General features: G+C 39.0%; 1 protein-coding gene across 1 annotated transcript in view; it reads left to right on the forward strand.

The window, feature by feature from the left end:
• Positions 1–16892, forward strand: part of LOC117521848 (solute carrier family 25 member 36-A-like) — a 46898-nt gene extending 30006 nt beyond the window's left edge. Inside the window, exons 5-7 of the mRNA XM_034183202.1 lie at positions 7361–7427; positions 7556–7845; positions 13633–16892. Coding sequence (XP_034039093.1) covers positions 7361–7427; positions 7556–7845; positions 13633–13826 — 551 coding nt within the window. The 3' untranslated portion in view covers positions 13827–16892. The remainder of the gene's footprint in view (positions 1–7360; positions 7428–7555; positions 7846–13632) is intronic.
• The last annotated feature ends 1859 nt before the right edge of the window (positions 16893–18751 follow it).

Below are 18751 nucleotides of genomic sequence, written 5' to 3' on the forward strand. Positions count from 1 at the left end.
CAGGTGGGACGGTTTGGAGACAAAGTCAGAGAGGTGAGATTGAGATGGTTTGGACATGTGCAGAGGAGGGACCCAGGGTATATAGGGAGAAGGATGCTGAGGATGGAGCCACCAGGCAGGAGGAGAAGAGGAAGACCAAAGAGGAGGTTCATGGATGTGCTGAGAGAAGACATGCAGGTGGTTGGTGTGACAGAGGAAGATACAGAGGACAGGGTGAGATGGAAACGATTGATCTGCTCTGGCGACCCCTCACGGGAACAGCCGAAAGACAAAGAAGAAGAACACAACTAGAAATAATTGAATCATTTTAGAATGATTCAGGTGATGTCATTCTTTTCTTTCTTTATTTTAAATTTTAGTTTATTTATTCATTTATTTTGTAGCAGAATACATCTGCATACAGTTAAGTCAACTTCAGGAGCATGTGGCTGGTGCCACGCTTCACTGCATCCATGACGTCGGGTAAACTGCCTTGGGCCCTGGCTGGCAACCACCCAGGCACACAAGTGGTCCATCCAGACATCGCTAAAATAACCATCTATATAACAGTCAAAATATCGTGCAGCCCTACTTATGACAATATTGTTTTGTCTTTTTCTTGAAACATTTCTCTGTATTTATATAGTCATTGTCTGGATTTGTCTTTACCACAATTAATGATTGATCAACAAACACATGTAAGACATGCTTAACCTGTGATCTACAAGTACTGGTGTCATTTTTATTCAACAGATTTGTTGTTGTTGTTCATATTTTCCATTTTCCTCAAATTTGGAGATCCAGTTGAGGTATGTACTTATTTTGATATGGAACCATTTAGCTTGAAAGGGTCCAAGGAAAACCAGATTACTTGTCTTTATCTGGACAGTTGCAGATGAATTGTAGAATCACACTGTGGTATCTTCTCCAGGATCCCTGCTATGATTTGTGGGATTCCTTGTACTTGTCCTGCTATTTCATTTGGACTTACTTTTTCTTAAAGCTCATAAACCACATTAGCTGGCTGGTATGGAGGGTCTGCATTGAGATTATCAGCACATTATCTTTGCTCATACAGTTGTGCTCAAAAGTTTACATACCCTGGCAGAACTTTTATTTTTTGGCCATTTTTCAGAGAATATGAATGATAACACGAACACACAAAAAAAATTCACTCATGGTTGTGTGAAACCATTTATTGTCAAACAACCGTGTTTACGCTTTCTAATTCATAATGACAACAGAAACTATCCAAATGACCCTGATCAAAAGTTTACATACCCAGGTGATTTTGGCCTGATGACATGCACACAAGTTGACACAAATGGGTTTGAACGGCTACAAAAGGTAACCATCCTCACCCATGATCTGTTTTCTTGTAATCAGTGTGTGTGTATAAATGGTCAGTGAGTTTCTGGGCTCCTGACAGACCCTTGCATCTTTCATCCAGTGCCGCACTGACATTTCAGGTTTCTGAGTTATTGGGAAAGCAAAGAATTATCAAAGAAAAAGTAATTGAACTGTATAAAACAGGAAAGGGATATAAAAAGATATCCAAGGGACTGAGAATGCCAATCAGCAGTGTTCAAATGCTTATTAAGAAGTGGAAAATGAGGGATTCTGTTGGAACCAAACCATGGTCAGGTATACCAACAAAAAAATTCTGCAACAACTGCCAAGAAAATTGTTCGAGATACAAAGGAAAATCTGCAAATATCTTCAGCTGAAATACAGGGTTCTCTGGGAAAAAAAAGTGGTATGGATGTTTCAAGATGCACAGTAACGAGGCACTTGAAAAAAAAAATGAGCTGCATGGTTGAGTCACCAGAAGAAACCATTGACTTCACAAATGCCACAAAATATCCCACTTAAAATACATCAAAAGCACAGAGAACAAAGTCATTTTGAGTGATGAGAACAAAATTGAACTTTTTGGCCACAGCCATAAACGTTACACTTGGAGAGGAGTCAATAGGGCCTATGATGAAAGGTGCACTCTTCCCACTGTGAAGCATAGAGGGGGATTGCTGATGTTTTGGGGAGGTGTGAGCTACAAAGGCACAGGAAACGTGACTGCAGCAAGTTATCAGAAAATCCTGGAGGAAAATTTGCACTCATCAGCCCGGAAGCTGCACATGGGACGTGTTTGGATGTTTCAACATAACGATCCAGAACACAAGACCAAGTCGACCTGTCATTGGCTGCAGGAAAATAAAATGAGGGTTCTGGAGTAGGCATCTCAGTTTCCTGACCTCAATATCATTGAACCACTCTGGGGAGATCTCAAATGTGCACTTCATGCAAGACAGTACAGGAATTTAAAGGAACTGGATGCTTTTTGCCAAGAAGAATGGGCAACTTTACCATCAGAGTAAATAAAGAGCCTCATCCACAACTACCACAAAAGACTCCAAGCAGGCATTGATGTTAAAGGGGGCAATACATTGTATTAAGGACTGGAGTATGTAAACTTTTGATCAGGGTCATTTGGGTGGGTTCTATTGTCATTATGATTTTAAAACAGTAAATACAGTTGTTTGACAATGGCTTTACACAACCACTAACCGTGAGTGAGTGTTTTGTGTTATCATTCATATTATCTGAAAAATGGCCAAAAAAAATAAATAATCTAAAATTCTGCCAGCATATGCAAACTTTTGAGTGCAACTGTAGATATACTGGTACTTGGTATTGTCTTCTCAGCCATGCATATGCATTATGGTTAAAGGATTTAACGTGTAAACTGCGTGGAAACCTGAGGTTGTCCAACATAAAATGCACAATGACTGGCATTATCATTAATTTTCATTATGTCGTGACTCGTGACGAATGCTGGTTCAGAGAAAGCAAGCGATTGCAATGATGACTGCTGGAAGACTGCAACAGGTGGCTGTATAGCATGTCTTCGAGGTAGCTATCAGGTTCCATAAGTCAGTATCACCCATGTCAAATGATACATGCAAACACTGGCAAGTGCTTGACTGAACCATCTCTTACTTTAAGGTCAAATATAATATTGTGGCTTTTGGGACCTTGAGCATAATGGATATATTAACCCACTCAACAGTTTAGTGGCATTGTGGACAGCTTGTCTGCTGCCTTCTTAAGGAGCTTTTGGACATCATCTTTCTTTCTTTTGGATCATGCAGACTGCCCCAGTGTGCATTTGTTTCATGTGGAGGGACATCTTAATGTTATAAAGAGTTTAATTTGGTCAAGACAAGTATTAAGGCTGGTCGTCAACCATTCATTTGTCATCAGACTTCATCTTAATCTCCTGAAAAATTGCATCTTACACGTATCACTGTCATCATCAATTTAGACCATCATGGAGATTGACAAGGTTAGCATTTCCACCTGCCTCACACCATTATCCACCTTGTTCTGACATGCACACATCAGTAAATGTTTGGGTTTGTTCTTCCTTTAGAAAAATTATATCTTAAAAGCCTGTTTATACTGGCAATAAAGCTGTGAAGAACAGCTATAATTTATATATACAGTGTATCTGGAAAGTATTCACAGCACTCCACTTTTTCCACATTTTATGTTTTTTTTTTTTTTTTTTTATGTTACAGCCTCATTTCAAAATGGATGAAATTAATTTTTCCCCCAAATTCTACACAACATAGCCAATAAAGACAATGTGATTTACATTTTTGCAAATTTATGAAAAATAAAAGCACTAAGAAATCACATGTACATAAGTATTCACAGTCTTTGCCATGAAGCTCAAAATTGAACTCAGGTGCATCCTGTTTCCAAGGATCATCCTTGAGATGTTTCTACATCTTAATTGGAGTCCACCTGGGGTAAATTCAGTTGATTGGACATGTTTTGGAAAGGCACACACCTGTCTACATAGAAAGTCCTACAGCTGACAGTGTGGGTCATAGCACAAACCAAGCTTAAAGTCAAAGGAATTGTCTGACAGGATTGTCTTGACACAAATCTGGAGAAGGGTGCAGAAACATTTCTGCTGCTTTGAAGGTCCCAATGAGCACAGTGGCCTCTATCATCCGTAAATGGAAGAAGCTCGGATCCACCAGGACTTTTCGTATACCTTGCCACACGTCTAAACTGAGCAATTGTAGGCGAAGGACATCAGTCAGGGAGGTGACCAAGAACCCAACGGTCACTCTGTCAGAACTTCAGTATTCCTTTGTGGAGAGAGGAGAACCTTCCAGAAGGACAACCATCTCTGCAGCAATCCACCAGTCATTCCTGTATGGTAGAGTGGTCAGATGGAAGCCACTCCTTAGTAGAAGGCACATGACAGCCCACCTGGAATTTGCCAAAAGGCACCTGAAGGACTCTCAGACCAAAAGAAGCAAAATTCTCTGGTCTGATGAGACAAAGATTGAACTCTTTGGTGTAAACACCAGGCAGCATGTTTGGAGGAAACCAGGCACCATCCCTACAGTGAAGCATGGTGATGGCAGCATCATGCTGTGGGGATGTTTTTCAGCGGCAGGAACTGGGAGACTAGTTAGGATTGATGGAAAGATGAATGCAGCAATGTACAGAGATATCCTGGATGAAAAACTGCTCTAGAGCGCTCTTGACCTCAGACTGGGGTGATGGTTCATCCTTCATTAAGACATTGACCCTAAGCACACACAGAAAATATATCCAAGGAGTGGCTTCAGGACAACTCTGTGAATGTCCTTGAGTGGCTCAGCCAGAGCCCAGACCTGAATCTGATTGAACATCTCAAGAGAGATCTGAAAAAGCTGTGCACCGACCCCCCCCCCATCCAACCAGATGGAACTTGAGAGGTGCTGCAAAGAGGAATGGGCAAACTGCCCAAAGATAGGTGCATCAAGCTTGTGGCATCATATTCAAGAAGACTTGAGTGCTATAATTGCTGCCAAAGGTGCATCAATATCATTCATCAATATGCAATCAAATCTTGAATTTCCCTCTGGGATCAATAAATATGTATGTGGAATTTTATGTATTTTTTTTTTAATTATTATTATTAAATAAATAAAAAAAATTCATGTTGTCATTATGGGGTGTTGTGAGTAGAATTTTGAAATTTTGAATAAGGCTGTAACATATGGAAAAAGTGGAACGCTGTGAATACTTTCTGGATGTACTTTGTATGAATGATATATATACACACATATATATAATTTTTTTAAATTATTTTTTGCATTTAGAATTACAGTGTGTTTAACCTCACATTATGATATAGTTGGTGGAATGTGCCACTTCAACATCTTACACTGAATGGGTGAGGTGGGTTGCAGTTCTGTCAAGTCAACATTTTTAATAAATAGATTAAAGAGAGGGAAGAATAAAGACAAAGTAAGAGGAACTAATTCACAGAATGAAAGTGATTTGCGGGCTGTTGGGGTTTGGATTGGGTTAAATTTTGGGGATAGACCGTGGAGGTCAGTTCTTCATCTCCTTTATTTGTGTTCAAAAGCTTGGTTTTGTTTTGTTTTTGGTGGGGGAGGGGGTGGTTGATGGGTTTTGGGGGGTGAATGTGACTGCTGCTTGTGTGTGACTGTGGTACAGAAAAGCCTGTGTCTATTTTAGGCCTTTACTGTAAAGCTTTCACCCCTACGTGATTGGGTGGGCGACCCCCGCCATCTGTGCTCCCCATATCTGCAGGCTACTAGCTGCAGCAGGGAGGAGCTGGAGGAGCTTTGCCCCTCCCTCGTGAGTACATGCCATAGATGCTACTTCCTTCTTTTTTTCTTCTTCTTCCTCTTCTGCCTCCTCTTTGTGTTCTTCTCTTCAAAAGACTTGCCATCCTCTCTTCTTCACACAGTTGGCTTCATGTTGGACTGTGTTGCTTTGATAAACTAGATGTTATTGAGGTCTCTTCATAGACTTGCACTGGTCTTAGTTACTTTGCACAAATATTTGTTTTAGTAATTATTTTGATCACATCTATATCATGAAAGTGTATATCACTTTGTGTCACTGACTCACATGTACAGTAAGCTTTATGTTGCTGTACGGCATCTGCATATTTAGGGTCAAATTTAAACTGAAACATGCACCAAATACTGACAGTTTAAATATTAATCAATTTATTTATTTAAGCACATAAATTATAATGCATTTCCTGGGGCCTCATTATAGATAGAGCCATGTTTCAAAATAAAAATATTAAAGCCAAATTCATGTTTAAGATGTTCTACTTCAGTCATTTTGAATAATTGAAGAGCCAGACAGTATCCTGTTTCTCTGTGCTGCGGTAATTGTGGTAGTAGTAGCACAACGGCTGCTGTAGTGCCTAATCCCTCCTCATTTATGTTAACTGTTGCTTTGCTGAATTGTATCATATAATGAGTGTGAAGATGTGCATTCAAAGCTTTGAGCAAAGTTAAAAGTAGGATCAGACCTGCTGTGGTGGTAGTAGAGCTGCTTCTTAACAAATAACTAACAAGCGCATAGTGTGCACTAACCCATGCTGACCTGGGCAAACGTTGATAAGCTTACCATTGACAAGTGACACTATTCTGCAGAAGGCTTTTACAAAGTAAAGTTCAGTGATTTTGACCCTAAAATCAGTAAAATGGGGTTCACCATGCCTCACACACATCAAGCAATTAGGAAGAAAGTTACTATGATCACAAGATTTTTATAAAATATGCTCCATTGACTTTGACCTTTGACCCTTAAATTAATAGGTTTCTTGGGGTCCCTATGCACAATGCATATACCAAGTTTGGGGACAATCAGGCTAGTGCAACTGACCTTGACTCACTCACAAGTGAAATGTCACGAGTGAGTGAGTGAGTGATTGAGTCACTCACTCCCTGCATGTAGTCACGTCTAGCCCACTGGTTGTGCCATGAGGAAAACTAAAGCTCTATATGTCTCTTTAAAACTGATAGCACTGCAATGGATATAATGACACATACTCCCTGTATAAATTGATAAAATGCTCTTACGTTTGAAAGGAATGATTCACAGCATTGTATAATAAAAAATATGCGTCTTCAAAAGCATAAAATGAATTTACCTGACCTTGTTTTCTGCTGGTTATGTTTTTTTTTATTTTTATTTTGTTAAAGTACTTGCATCTTAGTGATGCATTGTTCACTGTTAACATTAGGATGCGAGTTGTTTAATTTGTATCCACTTGAATAGCACATCAGTGCGTGTAATTTTGTTTGTGTCAAACACTATTATAAAAAACCCTGTAAATACATTTTCATTTGTACAGCAATTCTGAGTGTCAGACTCAAATGCTTCACAGTAAGATAAACACTGAAGGCAATTGATTGTGTTGTTTTGTAAAGTGTTTTCTCACTGTCCTTGCTCATTTCAGAATTTGTAGTTTGACTTAGTTGAAGTGATTGTGTTTTTCCAAATGTCTCTGCTCCTGTCTGAACCTCTAAATTCCTGAATTTCCCAGGGTTCACAGCCATTACAGCTACCAATCCCATCTGGCTAATCAAGACCCGTCTGCAGCTTGATGCCAGGTGAGGAATGCAACGCTATGATGTCAGAATTCTTGAAGCTGAAAAGAAATCAGTTGTCCTTGTTTTTAATGTCAAATCTAAGGATGGCTTGTTGTTGTCCCCCTCCCCCCAAAAAAAACAACTTACAGAAACCGTGGTGAGCGACGCATGAATACTTTAGAGTGCATACGGCGGGTGTACCAGATGGATGGCTTGCGAGGTTTTTACAGGGGAATGTCTGCATCATACGCTGGGATCTCTGAGACTGTTATCCATTTCGTCATCTATGAGCGCATCAAACATAAACTACTCGAGAATAAGACCCACACCAGCATGGAAGAAGAGGATGAGTCTGTTAAAGGCACCTCAGAGTTTGTGGGCATGATGCTTGCAGCTGCTACCTCCAAGACTTGTGCCACCACCATTGCCTACCCCCATGGTAATTTTTTTAAAACCTGTTTAACTTTGCCTTTATTGTTCTTTATTATGAAGCTATTATAAAGCTGTCGTTTGCCTAAACTGACCAAAATTGAGTTGTGAGCCATGTTGTGTTTTTGGTTCATTTAATTTTATTTGTACAGGGTCAAATCAAAACATACATTACCTCAAAGTACCATATACAAGTTGTAGACCGTACCCACCCTGTGAGCAAGCTCTTTGGCAACAGTAGTAAAAATCTCTGTGAGCTTTTTTTTTATTTATTTAGAGGAAAAAACCCTCAAACGACACTTTAGAAAAGCAATGCCTTAATTTGTCCATAATTATGAAAATGCCTGTGCAGCACCAATACTTAAATCCACTTCTATGTAGGTTTCTCTGCCGTTCAGAATGTGCTATGGTACAACCCCTGGCAAAAATTATGGAATCACTGGCCTCGGAGGATGTTCATTCAGTTGTTTAATTTTGTAGAAAAAAGCAGATCACAGACATGACACAAAACTAAAGTCATTTCAAATGGCAACTTTCTGGCCTTAAGAAACGCTATAAGAAATCAGGAAAAAAAATTGTGGCAGTCAGTAACGGTTACTTTTTTAGACCAAGCAGAGGGAAAAAAATATGGAATCATGAAAAACAAAAGAACGCTCCAACACATCACTAATATTTTGTTGCACCACCTCTGGCTTTTATAACAGCTTGCAGTCTCTGAGGCATGGGCTTAATAAGTGACAAACAGTACTCTTCATCAATCTGGCTCCAACTTTCTCTGATTGCTGTTGCCAGATCAGCTTTGCAGGTTGGAGCCTTGTTATGGACCATTTTCTTCAACTTCCACCAAAGATTTTTAATTGGATTAAGATCCGGACTATTTGCAGGCCATGACATTGACCCTATGTGTCTTTTTGCAAGGAATGTTTTCACAGTTTTTGCTCTGTGGCAAGATGCATTATCATCTTGAAAAATGATTTCATCATCCCCAAACATCCTTTCAATTGATGGGATAAGAAAAGTGTCCAAAATATCAATGTAAACTTGTGCATTTATTGATGATGTAATGACAGCCATCTCCCCAGTGCCTTTACCTGACATGCAGCCCCATATCATCAATGACTGTGGAAATTTACATGTTCTCTTCAGGCAGTCATCTTTATAAATCTCATTGGAACGGCACCAAACAAAAGTTCCAGCATCATCACCTTGCCCAATGCAGATTCGAGATTCATTACTGAATATGACTTTCATCCAGTCATCCACAGTCCACGATTGCTTTTCCTTAGCCCATTGTAGCCTTGTTTTTTTTCTGTTTAGGTGTTAATGATGGCTTTCGTTTAGCTTTTCTGTATGTAAATCCCATTTCCTTTAGGCGGTTTCTTACAGTTCAGTCACAGACGTTGACTCCAGTTTCCTCCCATTCGTTCCTCATTTGTTTTGTTGTGCATTTTCGATTTTTGAGACATATTGCTTTAAGTTTTCTGTCATGACGCTTTGATGTCTTCCTTGGTCTACCAGTATGTTTGCCTTTAACAACCTTCCCATGTTGTTTGTATTTGGTCCAGAGTTTAGACACAGCTGACTGTGAACAACCAACATCTTTGCAACATTGCGTGATGATTTGCCCTCTTTTAAGAGTTTGATAATACTCTCCTTTGTTTCAATTGACATCTCTCGTGTTGGAGCCATGATTCATGTCAGTCCACTTGGTGCAACAGCTCTCCAAGGTGTGATCACTCCTTTTTAGATGCAGACTAACGAGTAGATCTGGTTTGATGCAGGTGTTAGTTTTGGGGATGAAAATTTACAAGGTGATTCTATAATTTATTCCTCAGAATTAAGTGATTCCATATTTTTTTCCCTCTGCTTGGTCTAAAAAAGTAACTGTTACTGACTGCCACAATTTTTTTTTCCTGATTTCTTATAGTGTTTCTTAATGCCAGATAGTTGCCATTTGAAATGACTTTAGTTTTTTGTCATGTCTGTGATCTGCTTTTTTTTTTTACAAAATTAAACAACTGAATGAACATCCTCCGAGGCCGGTGATTCCATAATTTTTGCCAGGGGTTGTAATTGAAATGATAAAAGCTTAAACGACATTTTTTAATTTGATTGTGTGCTCCCCCCATGTCCGAATTAATGATAATTTATTGTAATCCATTGTAATTACAGTTTTAATGATTCAGTTGTAAATATTTGTAAAATAGAACATTGAATACCACATGTACTCAGCCACCTAGAATAGAATAGAAGCTTTGTCATTGTATATATACAATAAGATTAAGGGTGCCACTCAACAACTGAGTTTGAGAATAAGAAAATATAAAAAGAAGCAATCACCCATGACTTGTAAATAGCTAACTTAGCAGACCAAGTGAAAAATGTATTATAAATAAGTGAAGATATGTATGAACTATTTAAAATAAATAAATATACATTCTGAATAAGCCACAAAGAAAATTAGATTGCACATACAGTAATGTTCAGAATAATAGTAGTGTTATGTGACTAAAAAGATTAATCCAGGTTTTGAGTATATTTCTTATTGTTACATGGGAAACAAGGTATCAGTAGATTCAGTAGATTCTCACAAATCCAACAAGACCAAGCATTCATGATATGCACACTCTTAAGGCTATGAAATTGGGCTCTTAGTCAAAAAAAGCCAGCACCTGTTGAACATGCTTTTCTCTTTGAAAGCCTGAAGAAAATGGGACGTTCAAGACATTGTTCAGAAGAACTGCGTAGTTTGATTAAAAAGTTGATTGGAGAGGGGATAACTTATACGCAGGTGCACAAAATTATAGGCTGCTCATCTACAATGATCTCCAATGCTTTAAAATGGACAAAAAAACAGACATGTGGAAGAAAACGGAAAACAACCATCAAAATGGATAGAAGAATAACCAGAATGGCAAAGGCTCACCCACTGATCAGCTCCAGGATGATCAAAGACAGTCTGGAGTTACCTGTAAGTGCTGTGACAGTTAGAAGATGCCTGTGTGAAGCTAATTTATTTGCAAGAATCCCCCGCAAAGTCCCTCTGTTAAATAAAAGACATGCAGAAGAGGTTACAATTTGCCAAAGAACACATCAACTGGCCTAAAGAGAAATGGAGGAATATTTTGTGGACTGATGAGAGTAAAATTGTTCTTTTTGTGACCAAGGGCCGCAGACAGTTTGTGAGACGACCCCCAAACTCTGAATTCAAGCCACAGTTCAAAGTGAAGACAGTGAAGCATGGTGGTGCAAGCATCATGATATAGGCATGTTTCTCCTACTATGGTGTTGGGCCTATATATCGCATACCAGGTATCATGGATCAGTTTGGATATGTCAAAATACTTGAAGAGGTCATGTTGCCTTATGCTGAAGAGGACATGCCCTTGAAATGGGTGTTTCAACAAGACAATGAACCCCAAGCACACTAGTAAACAAGCAAAATCTTGGTTCCAAACCAACAAAATTAATGCCTTGCAGATGTGAAGAAATCATGAAAAGCTGTGGTTATACAACTAAACACTAGTTTAGTGATTCACAGGATTGCTAAAAAAGCAGTTTGAACATAATAGTTTTGAGTTTGTAGTGTCAACAGCAGATGCTACTATTATTGTGAACACCCCCTTTTCTACTTTTTTTACTAATAGCCCAATTTCATAGCCTTAAGAGTGTGCATATCATGAATGCTTGGTCTTGTTGGATTTCTGAGAATCTACTGAATCTACTGGTACCTTGTTTCCCATGTAACAATAAGAAATATACTCAAAACCTGGATTAATCTTTTTAGTCACATAGCACTACTATTATTCTGAACACTACTGTATTACTATGAGTATAGCCCATAGGATTTCAGGTATTGCACATGGTGATCAGAGTTATTGCACGAGTGCTTAATGTTGTCATAGCCCAGGGAAAGAAGCAGTTTGTTATCCTGCAGGTTCGAGCTCTGATTGACTTGTATCTGAACAGGTTATGTGCTGGGTGAGAGGGGTCTGAGAGGATGGCCCTGGATCGGTTGAGACAGCAGGAGGTTTCTTCTGTAGTCTGATGGCCTCCGTTGTCTTTGTGGTATTCAGTAGCAGGTTGTTGGCCTGACACCACTCTGACAGGTGCTGGACCTCCTCCCTGTAGGCAGTTTCATCTCTCCTCTAGATGAGTCAGATCACCATCATGTCATCTGCAAACCTGATGGTGTTTGTAGAATGATGGGGGACACAGTCATGAGTGTATAGAGTGGACTCAGCACACAGCCCTGTGGTGAACCTGTGCTGAGTGTGAGGCAGGGAGGAAATGTGAGGGAGAGCTTTGCATGCCATTATTGACATCTACGTAGCAACGCAGTCAGGGCGCGGAGTAATACATCAAATGTGAAACGTCGAATATTTTGCCACTGTCAACGCGCTATTTTACGGTCGGAAATCTCACACGATTAACCAATCAGATTTGCGGAACAAATATAATTGCATTAGAATATTGGTTGAAATTGTTTAATGTAATTCTGGGGCAGGTAGGAAGAAAGTACCTGCAGTTAAATTATAAGTCTGGTGGCACCAAGTAATGATTACAGTTGTTAATCTCATGTTACAGGTTATTTTTATCTTAATCTTATCTCACCTTTTTATTTGAATTTTAGAGACATAAATTGGTCTGTAACAAGCAACACAATATTCTCCTGCAAATTCTAACCCAGTGGTGGGCACAGCTAACCAAAAAGTTCACTTCAGTAACCATTAATCCAATAACTGAAAAGTTATCTTTTATGACAGTAAATTACAGATAACCGATAACTTTTATTGTTGATTCGGACGCGGCTACATCAGATTACACTGTCAGCTTCAGATAAACCAGTTTCACTTTCACTTTTCGCTGCTGGATAAATTCAAGGATCACAAACGCATAAGAACGCACGAAAAATGGATGGATTAAAAAAATAAAACCCCAAACACTGTCATCATCTTTCAAAAGCAATAAAACACAGTATTAGAAGTCACAGTTTCTCAGTATTATATACACAAACTAAAAAGCTGCTGCTTTTTTCACAGTTTTGAACCCTGCGGCTTAAATAACCGAAATATGTCCATTAATGCATTGATTGGCAGAGTAAAAGACATGTTATTAAACATAAATTCTTACCTGTTAGTTTCAGTGGGATTCATCTGAAGAAATGAAGCATCCTTTTTTAAAAAAATCCAAAACATTGTCTAAACGGTGACGAAAGTCCCTCTGTACACAGCTGTGTCATGAGAGCTCCTCTCCCCCACCGAGTCTTGGCGATTAAATTATCCCATCAGCCACAAAGAAATAAAATAATGTTAAAATTAGTCCGTTTTGTTTTTGTGACGGACGGTAACAGTGTAACGTCCAAAGTGAACCTGAACTACACTACCCACAATGCTCCCTGCGTCGACCGGCCAGTCACGTCTTGCACTTAATGATGTTGTCATCAGTAAGCAATAGGGAGCCAGTCTGCCACAAATACACAACAGACGGACTAAAATGTTTGATTTTAGGGTTTACAAATGTTTTTGACCATTAAACTTTGCTCACTTTACCAGGAAAAAAAAAAAAAAAAATGCTATCGGACTGAAAGTTATCGGAACTAAATTTATCGGAAGATAATTGGTCCAATGATGGTTTTGAAACTTATCTGAAAAGCTAATCCGCTAGCAAAAACATTAGCTTCGATAATTATCTATTATTGGATGAGCTGAACTGTGCCCACCACTGGTCTAACCCAATGAATAATGAATGAATAAGAAGCGTATTAATGATGCTGTTGTTTCCTCTCACATTGCAGAAGTGATCCGCACACGACTACGAGAGGAGGGCAGCAAGTATCGCTCATTCTTCCACACACTGCTGACTGTACCCAAAGAGGAGGGCTATCGGGCGTTGTACCGTGGCCTAATCACACATCTTTTCAGACAAATCCCCAATACCGCCATCACAATGTTCACATATGAAGTGGTGGTCTACCTGCTAGGCTGTTAGACCGTCAGCCGTTTCTGCTTTCTACTTGGAGAGGGAGAGAGATGGATGTAATTACAGATGACTGACAAGGATGCTGTTTTGAAATGCTGCAAGGAAGACCAAAGGAAAACTGATGATCCTGTGGTGGACCAGAAAAGGATGGAGGCACAGGAAGGAGAAGCCCTGTGTTACTATATTAGCCCTTCTGAAAGCGAAAGTGAGCGCTAAAGTTCAGAGATGACACGTTAATGTAAATGGAAGCAGAGAGAGAGAGAAGAAAAAAGGCTGGTCACCTGTTAGAAGGTACCTTTGAATGAAAGGATTCAAAGCACACGTCGGTGGCCTTAAACAAAAAGGCTTTTGTTTGTGTTCTCCTTGAGCGTCGAACAGAAATCTGTTTGTCTGATAAGATCATACTGTAGATGGGAAATGCTTGGAGATAGCTGAATTTTACAGGAAAAAAATTAGTGGGTTTTGTGTTTCAGCAAGTCCTACTTGGTACTACTTCATCATCTCTCTGCCTGTTGGCACCCTGCACTCAGTACAGATTTAATGACTGACAGCTAGAAGAAGAGCATTTATAGGTTCCCTCACACTTTTTTTTTTTTGGGTCGTAATGTAAAATTCTTATATGGGGATAGAAAAATGATAAATTGTTCAAATCAGCCTTGATTTCAGCAGCTTAATGGATACTGTAATCGCCACAGAGTGGCTTTTCACAGTGTGTCCTTGCAGCTGGCACCTGAAGCATCACATTTTTAAAATATGGAATATTGTGCAAAATTTGTAAAGATTATTTTGCACAAAAACAATAATAAAGGTTATTAAATGTATAACATAAATAAGCAAAATATTTGATCACTTTTCACCTTTTTAAAAAATTATAATTTTTTAGTGGTCTCCTGCAATTTCAAAGAAAAGTGCCAGTGATCACATTTTTTTAGCTTTAGATAATTGATTGATCATTGATCTGTCATTAATGAAATGGGGTAAAGCACATTTGACCTTTCAAATTATTATATTTTTGTTAACCTACTGATTAATAAAAAAAAATCAGTATGTTATTAAGATATCTAAAATGTTTGTGCAGTACTGTGGATGCATTTGAAACATACATTAGCAGGGTATTCATTCAGCTGCTGGTCATTGGTCAGTATGGTGTACCATCAACCACGAGGCAAGATTTAAGGGGCAAAACTTCTGACACAGCAAGAATGACTGAATAAAGCTGTTTCTTGAGAGTCTACAAATCTCATTCTACAGGACACCAGTCCTACATAGGTTATTTCCCAAAACAAGGTTGGCGTGCAGTTCCAGCTGGGTGGACTGGCACAGTGTAAATGAAGTGTCTTGTCTAAGGACATGGATGGGTACCGTGACCAGGAATTACCCGAGGTCCATATATTAATACTCCAACTACTGTCCCACTGTTATACTCTCTCTAGTACAAAATGAATGACCTCTTACTGGAAATTTGGATAAACCCATCTCCAGTTTAGCTACGCGCTAGTTCTTCCTCACTGCATGCGGTTTAGGAATGATCCCAACCCTCATCATGAAAGGGTATTTTCCAACAGGTTCTCAATCATACTCTCATCAGAAGCAAGTTTTCAGAATTGTCTTCTTTTTACAGAAAGCTGAACTGTTTGAATCAGGTTTTCTGAATTTAGCTAGTTGTAACAATCAATGCTTCTAAGGAATCTCAGAAGAACCTTTTCAGCTATCCATTGTTTGTCCTTTAACGTACCACACTGACCAACCAACTTGGTCATATAGCACGAAAATTGCCAGAATTTAAAAAAAGAAAGAAAGAAAAAAAAAAAGATCTTTTGGCTTTTCCCTAAGGGTCACTACAGCAGATCTAAAGTTTAATGGTGCATGCCCTGCCTGACACACAACTTCACATTACATGGACAACAGGTAGGGGTGGTCTTGAACTAACTACTTGGCCGCCACTCCTACCCATGAAAATTGAAAATTGACACAATACTTTTTTTTGTGAGCCAAAAGGTGGTCAAAATTGGGCACTGGAATGTTGGAAGGATGAAATGGCATGTTTCTGCGCTACTTTAGGCATTCCCCTCTGAGCTCTGCAGTTCAGCCCTTCTTCCTGAAGGTGGCGCACAATATTAAACCCACTTCTCACTGGGATGAGTTTGTGATTCTTTGTCAGCAGACGCTAGTGTTCATAAAGAATGCTGGGTTCTGCTTGGTGTTTATTCCTTTCTAACCCAAAAGTTGCTGTTAACGCCTTTCAAAGCTGAAGTTGGACAGCTGTGTCATCTTTTTGAAGTTGGATGAACTACAGACTGGCGACTAGTTTTTACTCACAATGTTGAAGTCTTGCATGATTACCTGAGACCACAGAAAGAGTGTGACTATCCAAACGGTACTAAGTCGCAACTATTGGAGTGGTGCTGCTTGAACATAGTGTGAAGATGTTTCATTATCACCCACAACCTGCTAATCAAGGGTTTGTGTTTTTGTTCCAGTGACTCACTTACGCAGAGGTTTGCAGTGATGAAATGTTCACTGCTGGTAGCTTTCATAATCCAGCTGATCCTAAACATGCACTTTGTGGCCTTTTGGGCTTCTGCTTTGCATTTTACTGTGTGGACATTGTAAACTTGTACATTGTAAAATGAGAAAAGTATTACTGTAATATCAAAATAGTATTTTGTGCAGCAGTGTTTAGCAGAAATATTCAATTTAGCATAGCTATAAAGGATGTTCAAATGTGTGTGTGTATATATAATATGTATATATATATATATACGTGTGTGTATATATATATATATATATATCTTCTGTGGTGTTTTTTTTTTTGTTTTGTTTTTTTTTGACAATGTATGTTTGTACTGTTTTGTATTTGTGCAATTTAATGTTTAGAAATGGAGTGGTGAAATGGAAATTTGTATTCACTGTTTTTGTTTTTTGGGGTGTGTGTGTGTTTGTGTTTGTTTTATTTTAAGTGATCTTATGTGTTTGCACGGAAACGCACAAATACTTCTATGGCCAGCATTTGTTTTGTTGCAGTGGGCATTTGCATTACAGCATTCATATAAAGTGTTACATTACAGTTTGCAATATTCTGAATTTATTATTTTTTTTATTAGCAGAGTTCTTTAGTTTCCACCAGCTATTTATGAATTAATTTATTTTCAAACTTTAGTTCCACTACCATAATTTGAATGTCAAGTTCTGTGTTTTTAACATGGGAGTTAAAGTACAGGATCTTCTATATTAATCTACAGTTGTTACAACTATTTCTCACACAGACACACACACACACATATATATATACACTCAACAAAAATATAAACGCAACACTTTTGGTTTTGCTCCCATTTTGTATGAGATGAACTCAAAGATCTAAAACTTTTTCCACATATACAATATCACCATTTCCCTCAAATATTGTTCACAAACCAGTCTAAATCTGTGATAGTGAGCACTTCTCCTTTGCTGAGATAATCCATCCCACCTCACAGGTGTGCCATATCAAGATGCTGATTAGACACCATGATTAGTGCACAGGTGTGCCTTAGACTGCCCACAATAAAAGGCCACTCTGAAAGGTGCAGTTTTATCATACTGCACAATGCCACAGATGTTGCAAGATTTGAGTGAGCGTGCAATTGGCATGCTGACAGCAGGAATGTCAACCAGAGCTGTTGCTCCTGTATTGAATGTTCATTACCATAAGCCGTCTCCAAAGGCGTTTCAGAGAATCTGGCAGTACATCCAACCAGCCTCACAACTACAGACCACGTGTAACCACACCAGCCCAGGACCTCCACATCCAGCATGTTCACCTCCAAGATCGTCTGAGACCAGCCACTCGGACAGCTGCTGGAACAATCGGTTTGCATAACCAAAGAATTTCTGCACAAACTGTCAGAAACCGTATCAGGGAAGCTCATCTGCATGGTCGTCGTCCTCATCGGGGTCTCGACCTGACTCCAGTTCGTCGTCGTAACCGACTTGAGTGGGCAAATGCTCACATTCGCTGGTGTTTGGCACGTTGGAGAGGTGTTCTCTTCACGGATGATGCGAAGGAGATGTGTTGCACTGCATGAGGCAAATGGTGGTCACACCAGATACTGACTGGTATCCCCCCCCAATAAAACAAAACTGCACCTTTCAGAGTGGCCTTTTATTGTGGGCAGTCTAAGGCACACCTGTGCACTAATCGTGTCTAATCAGCATCTTGATATGGCACACCTGTGAGGTGGGATGGATTATCTCAGCAAAGGAGAAGTGCTCACTATCACAGATTTCGACTGGTTTGCGAACAATATTTGAGGGAAATGGTGATATTGTGTATGTGGAAAAAGTTTTAGATCTTTGAGTTCATCTCATACAAAATGGAAACAAAACCAAAAGTGTTGCGTTTATATTTTTGTTGAGTATATATATATATATATATATGCACACAGAACGCATCTGGGAAGTATTCACAGCATTTCATTTTTTTCCACTGTGCCATACAGCCCTCACAATAAACTGGCACAACATCCACATTATGTTACTTCTGAGCGAGGTCATGTACGTAGTCTCTTAAAGCATGAACTGTCTGGGTGGAGATCACACACAAAGCATCGAACTGCGAGAGCACAGTTGTGTTCCCAAAAGTAAGGAGGCACTCCTCTTTTTATTTTGTTACCTACAAAATGCAAAACTTTGGAATATTTAGTAAAGTTATTTTAATATGTCACTGTACAAAACACTAAAAAGGTCATTTCTTTCCATTAAGTAAATTATTGTGTCATGAAAAATGAACACTCCTCATGTCTTCACTTATAGTCTGCCATGGCAGATGATGGTAATTTTGCTATAACGAGCAGTATCATTATTTATTTATTCATCTTTAGCCATCAACATTTGAAGGCAGCATATAGTGCATCTGGAAAGTATTAAGTGCTTCACTTTTTCCATTTTATTAT

This window comes from Thalassophryne amazonica, chromosome 12 (assembly GCF_902500255.1).
Source record: "Thalassophryne amazonica chromosome 12, fThaAma1.1, whole genome shotgun sequence".
In the NCBI taxonomy this organism is placed as follows: domain Eukaryota; kingdom Metazoa; phylum Chordata; class Actinopteri; order Batrachoidiformes; family Batrachoididae; genus Thalassophryne; species Thalassophryne amazonica.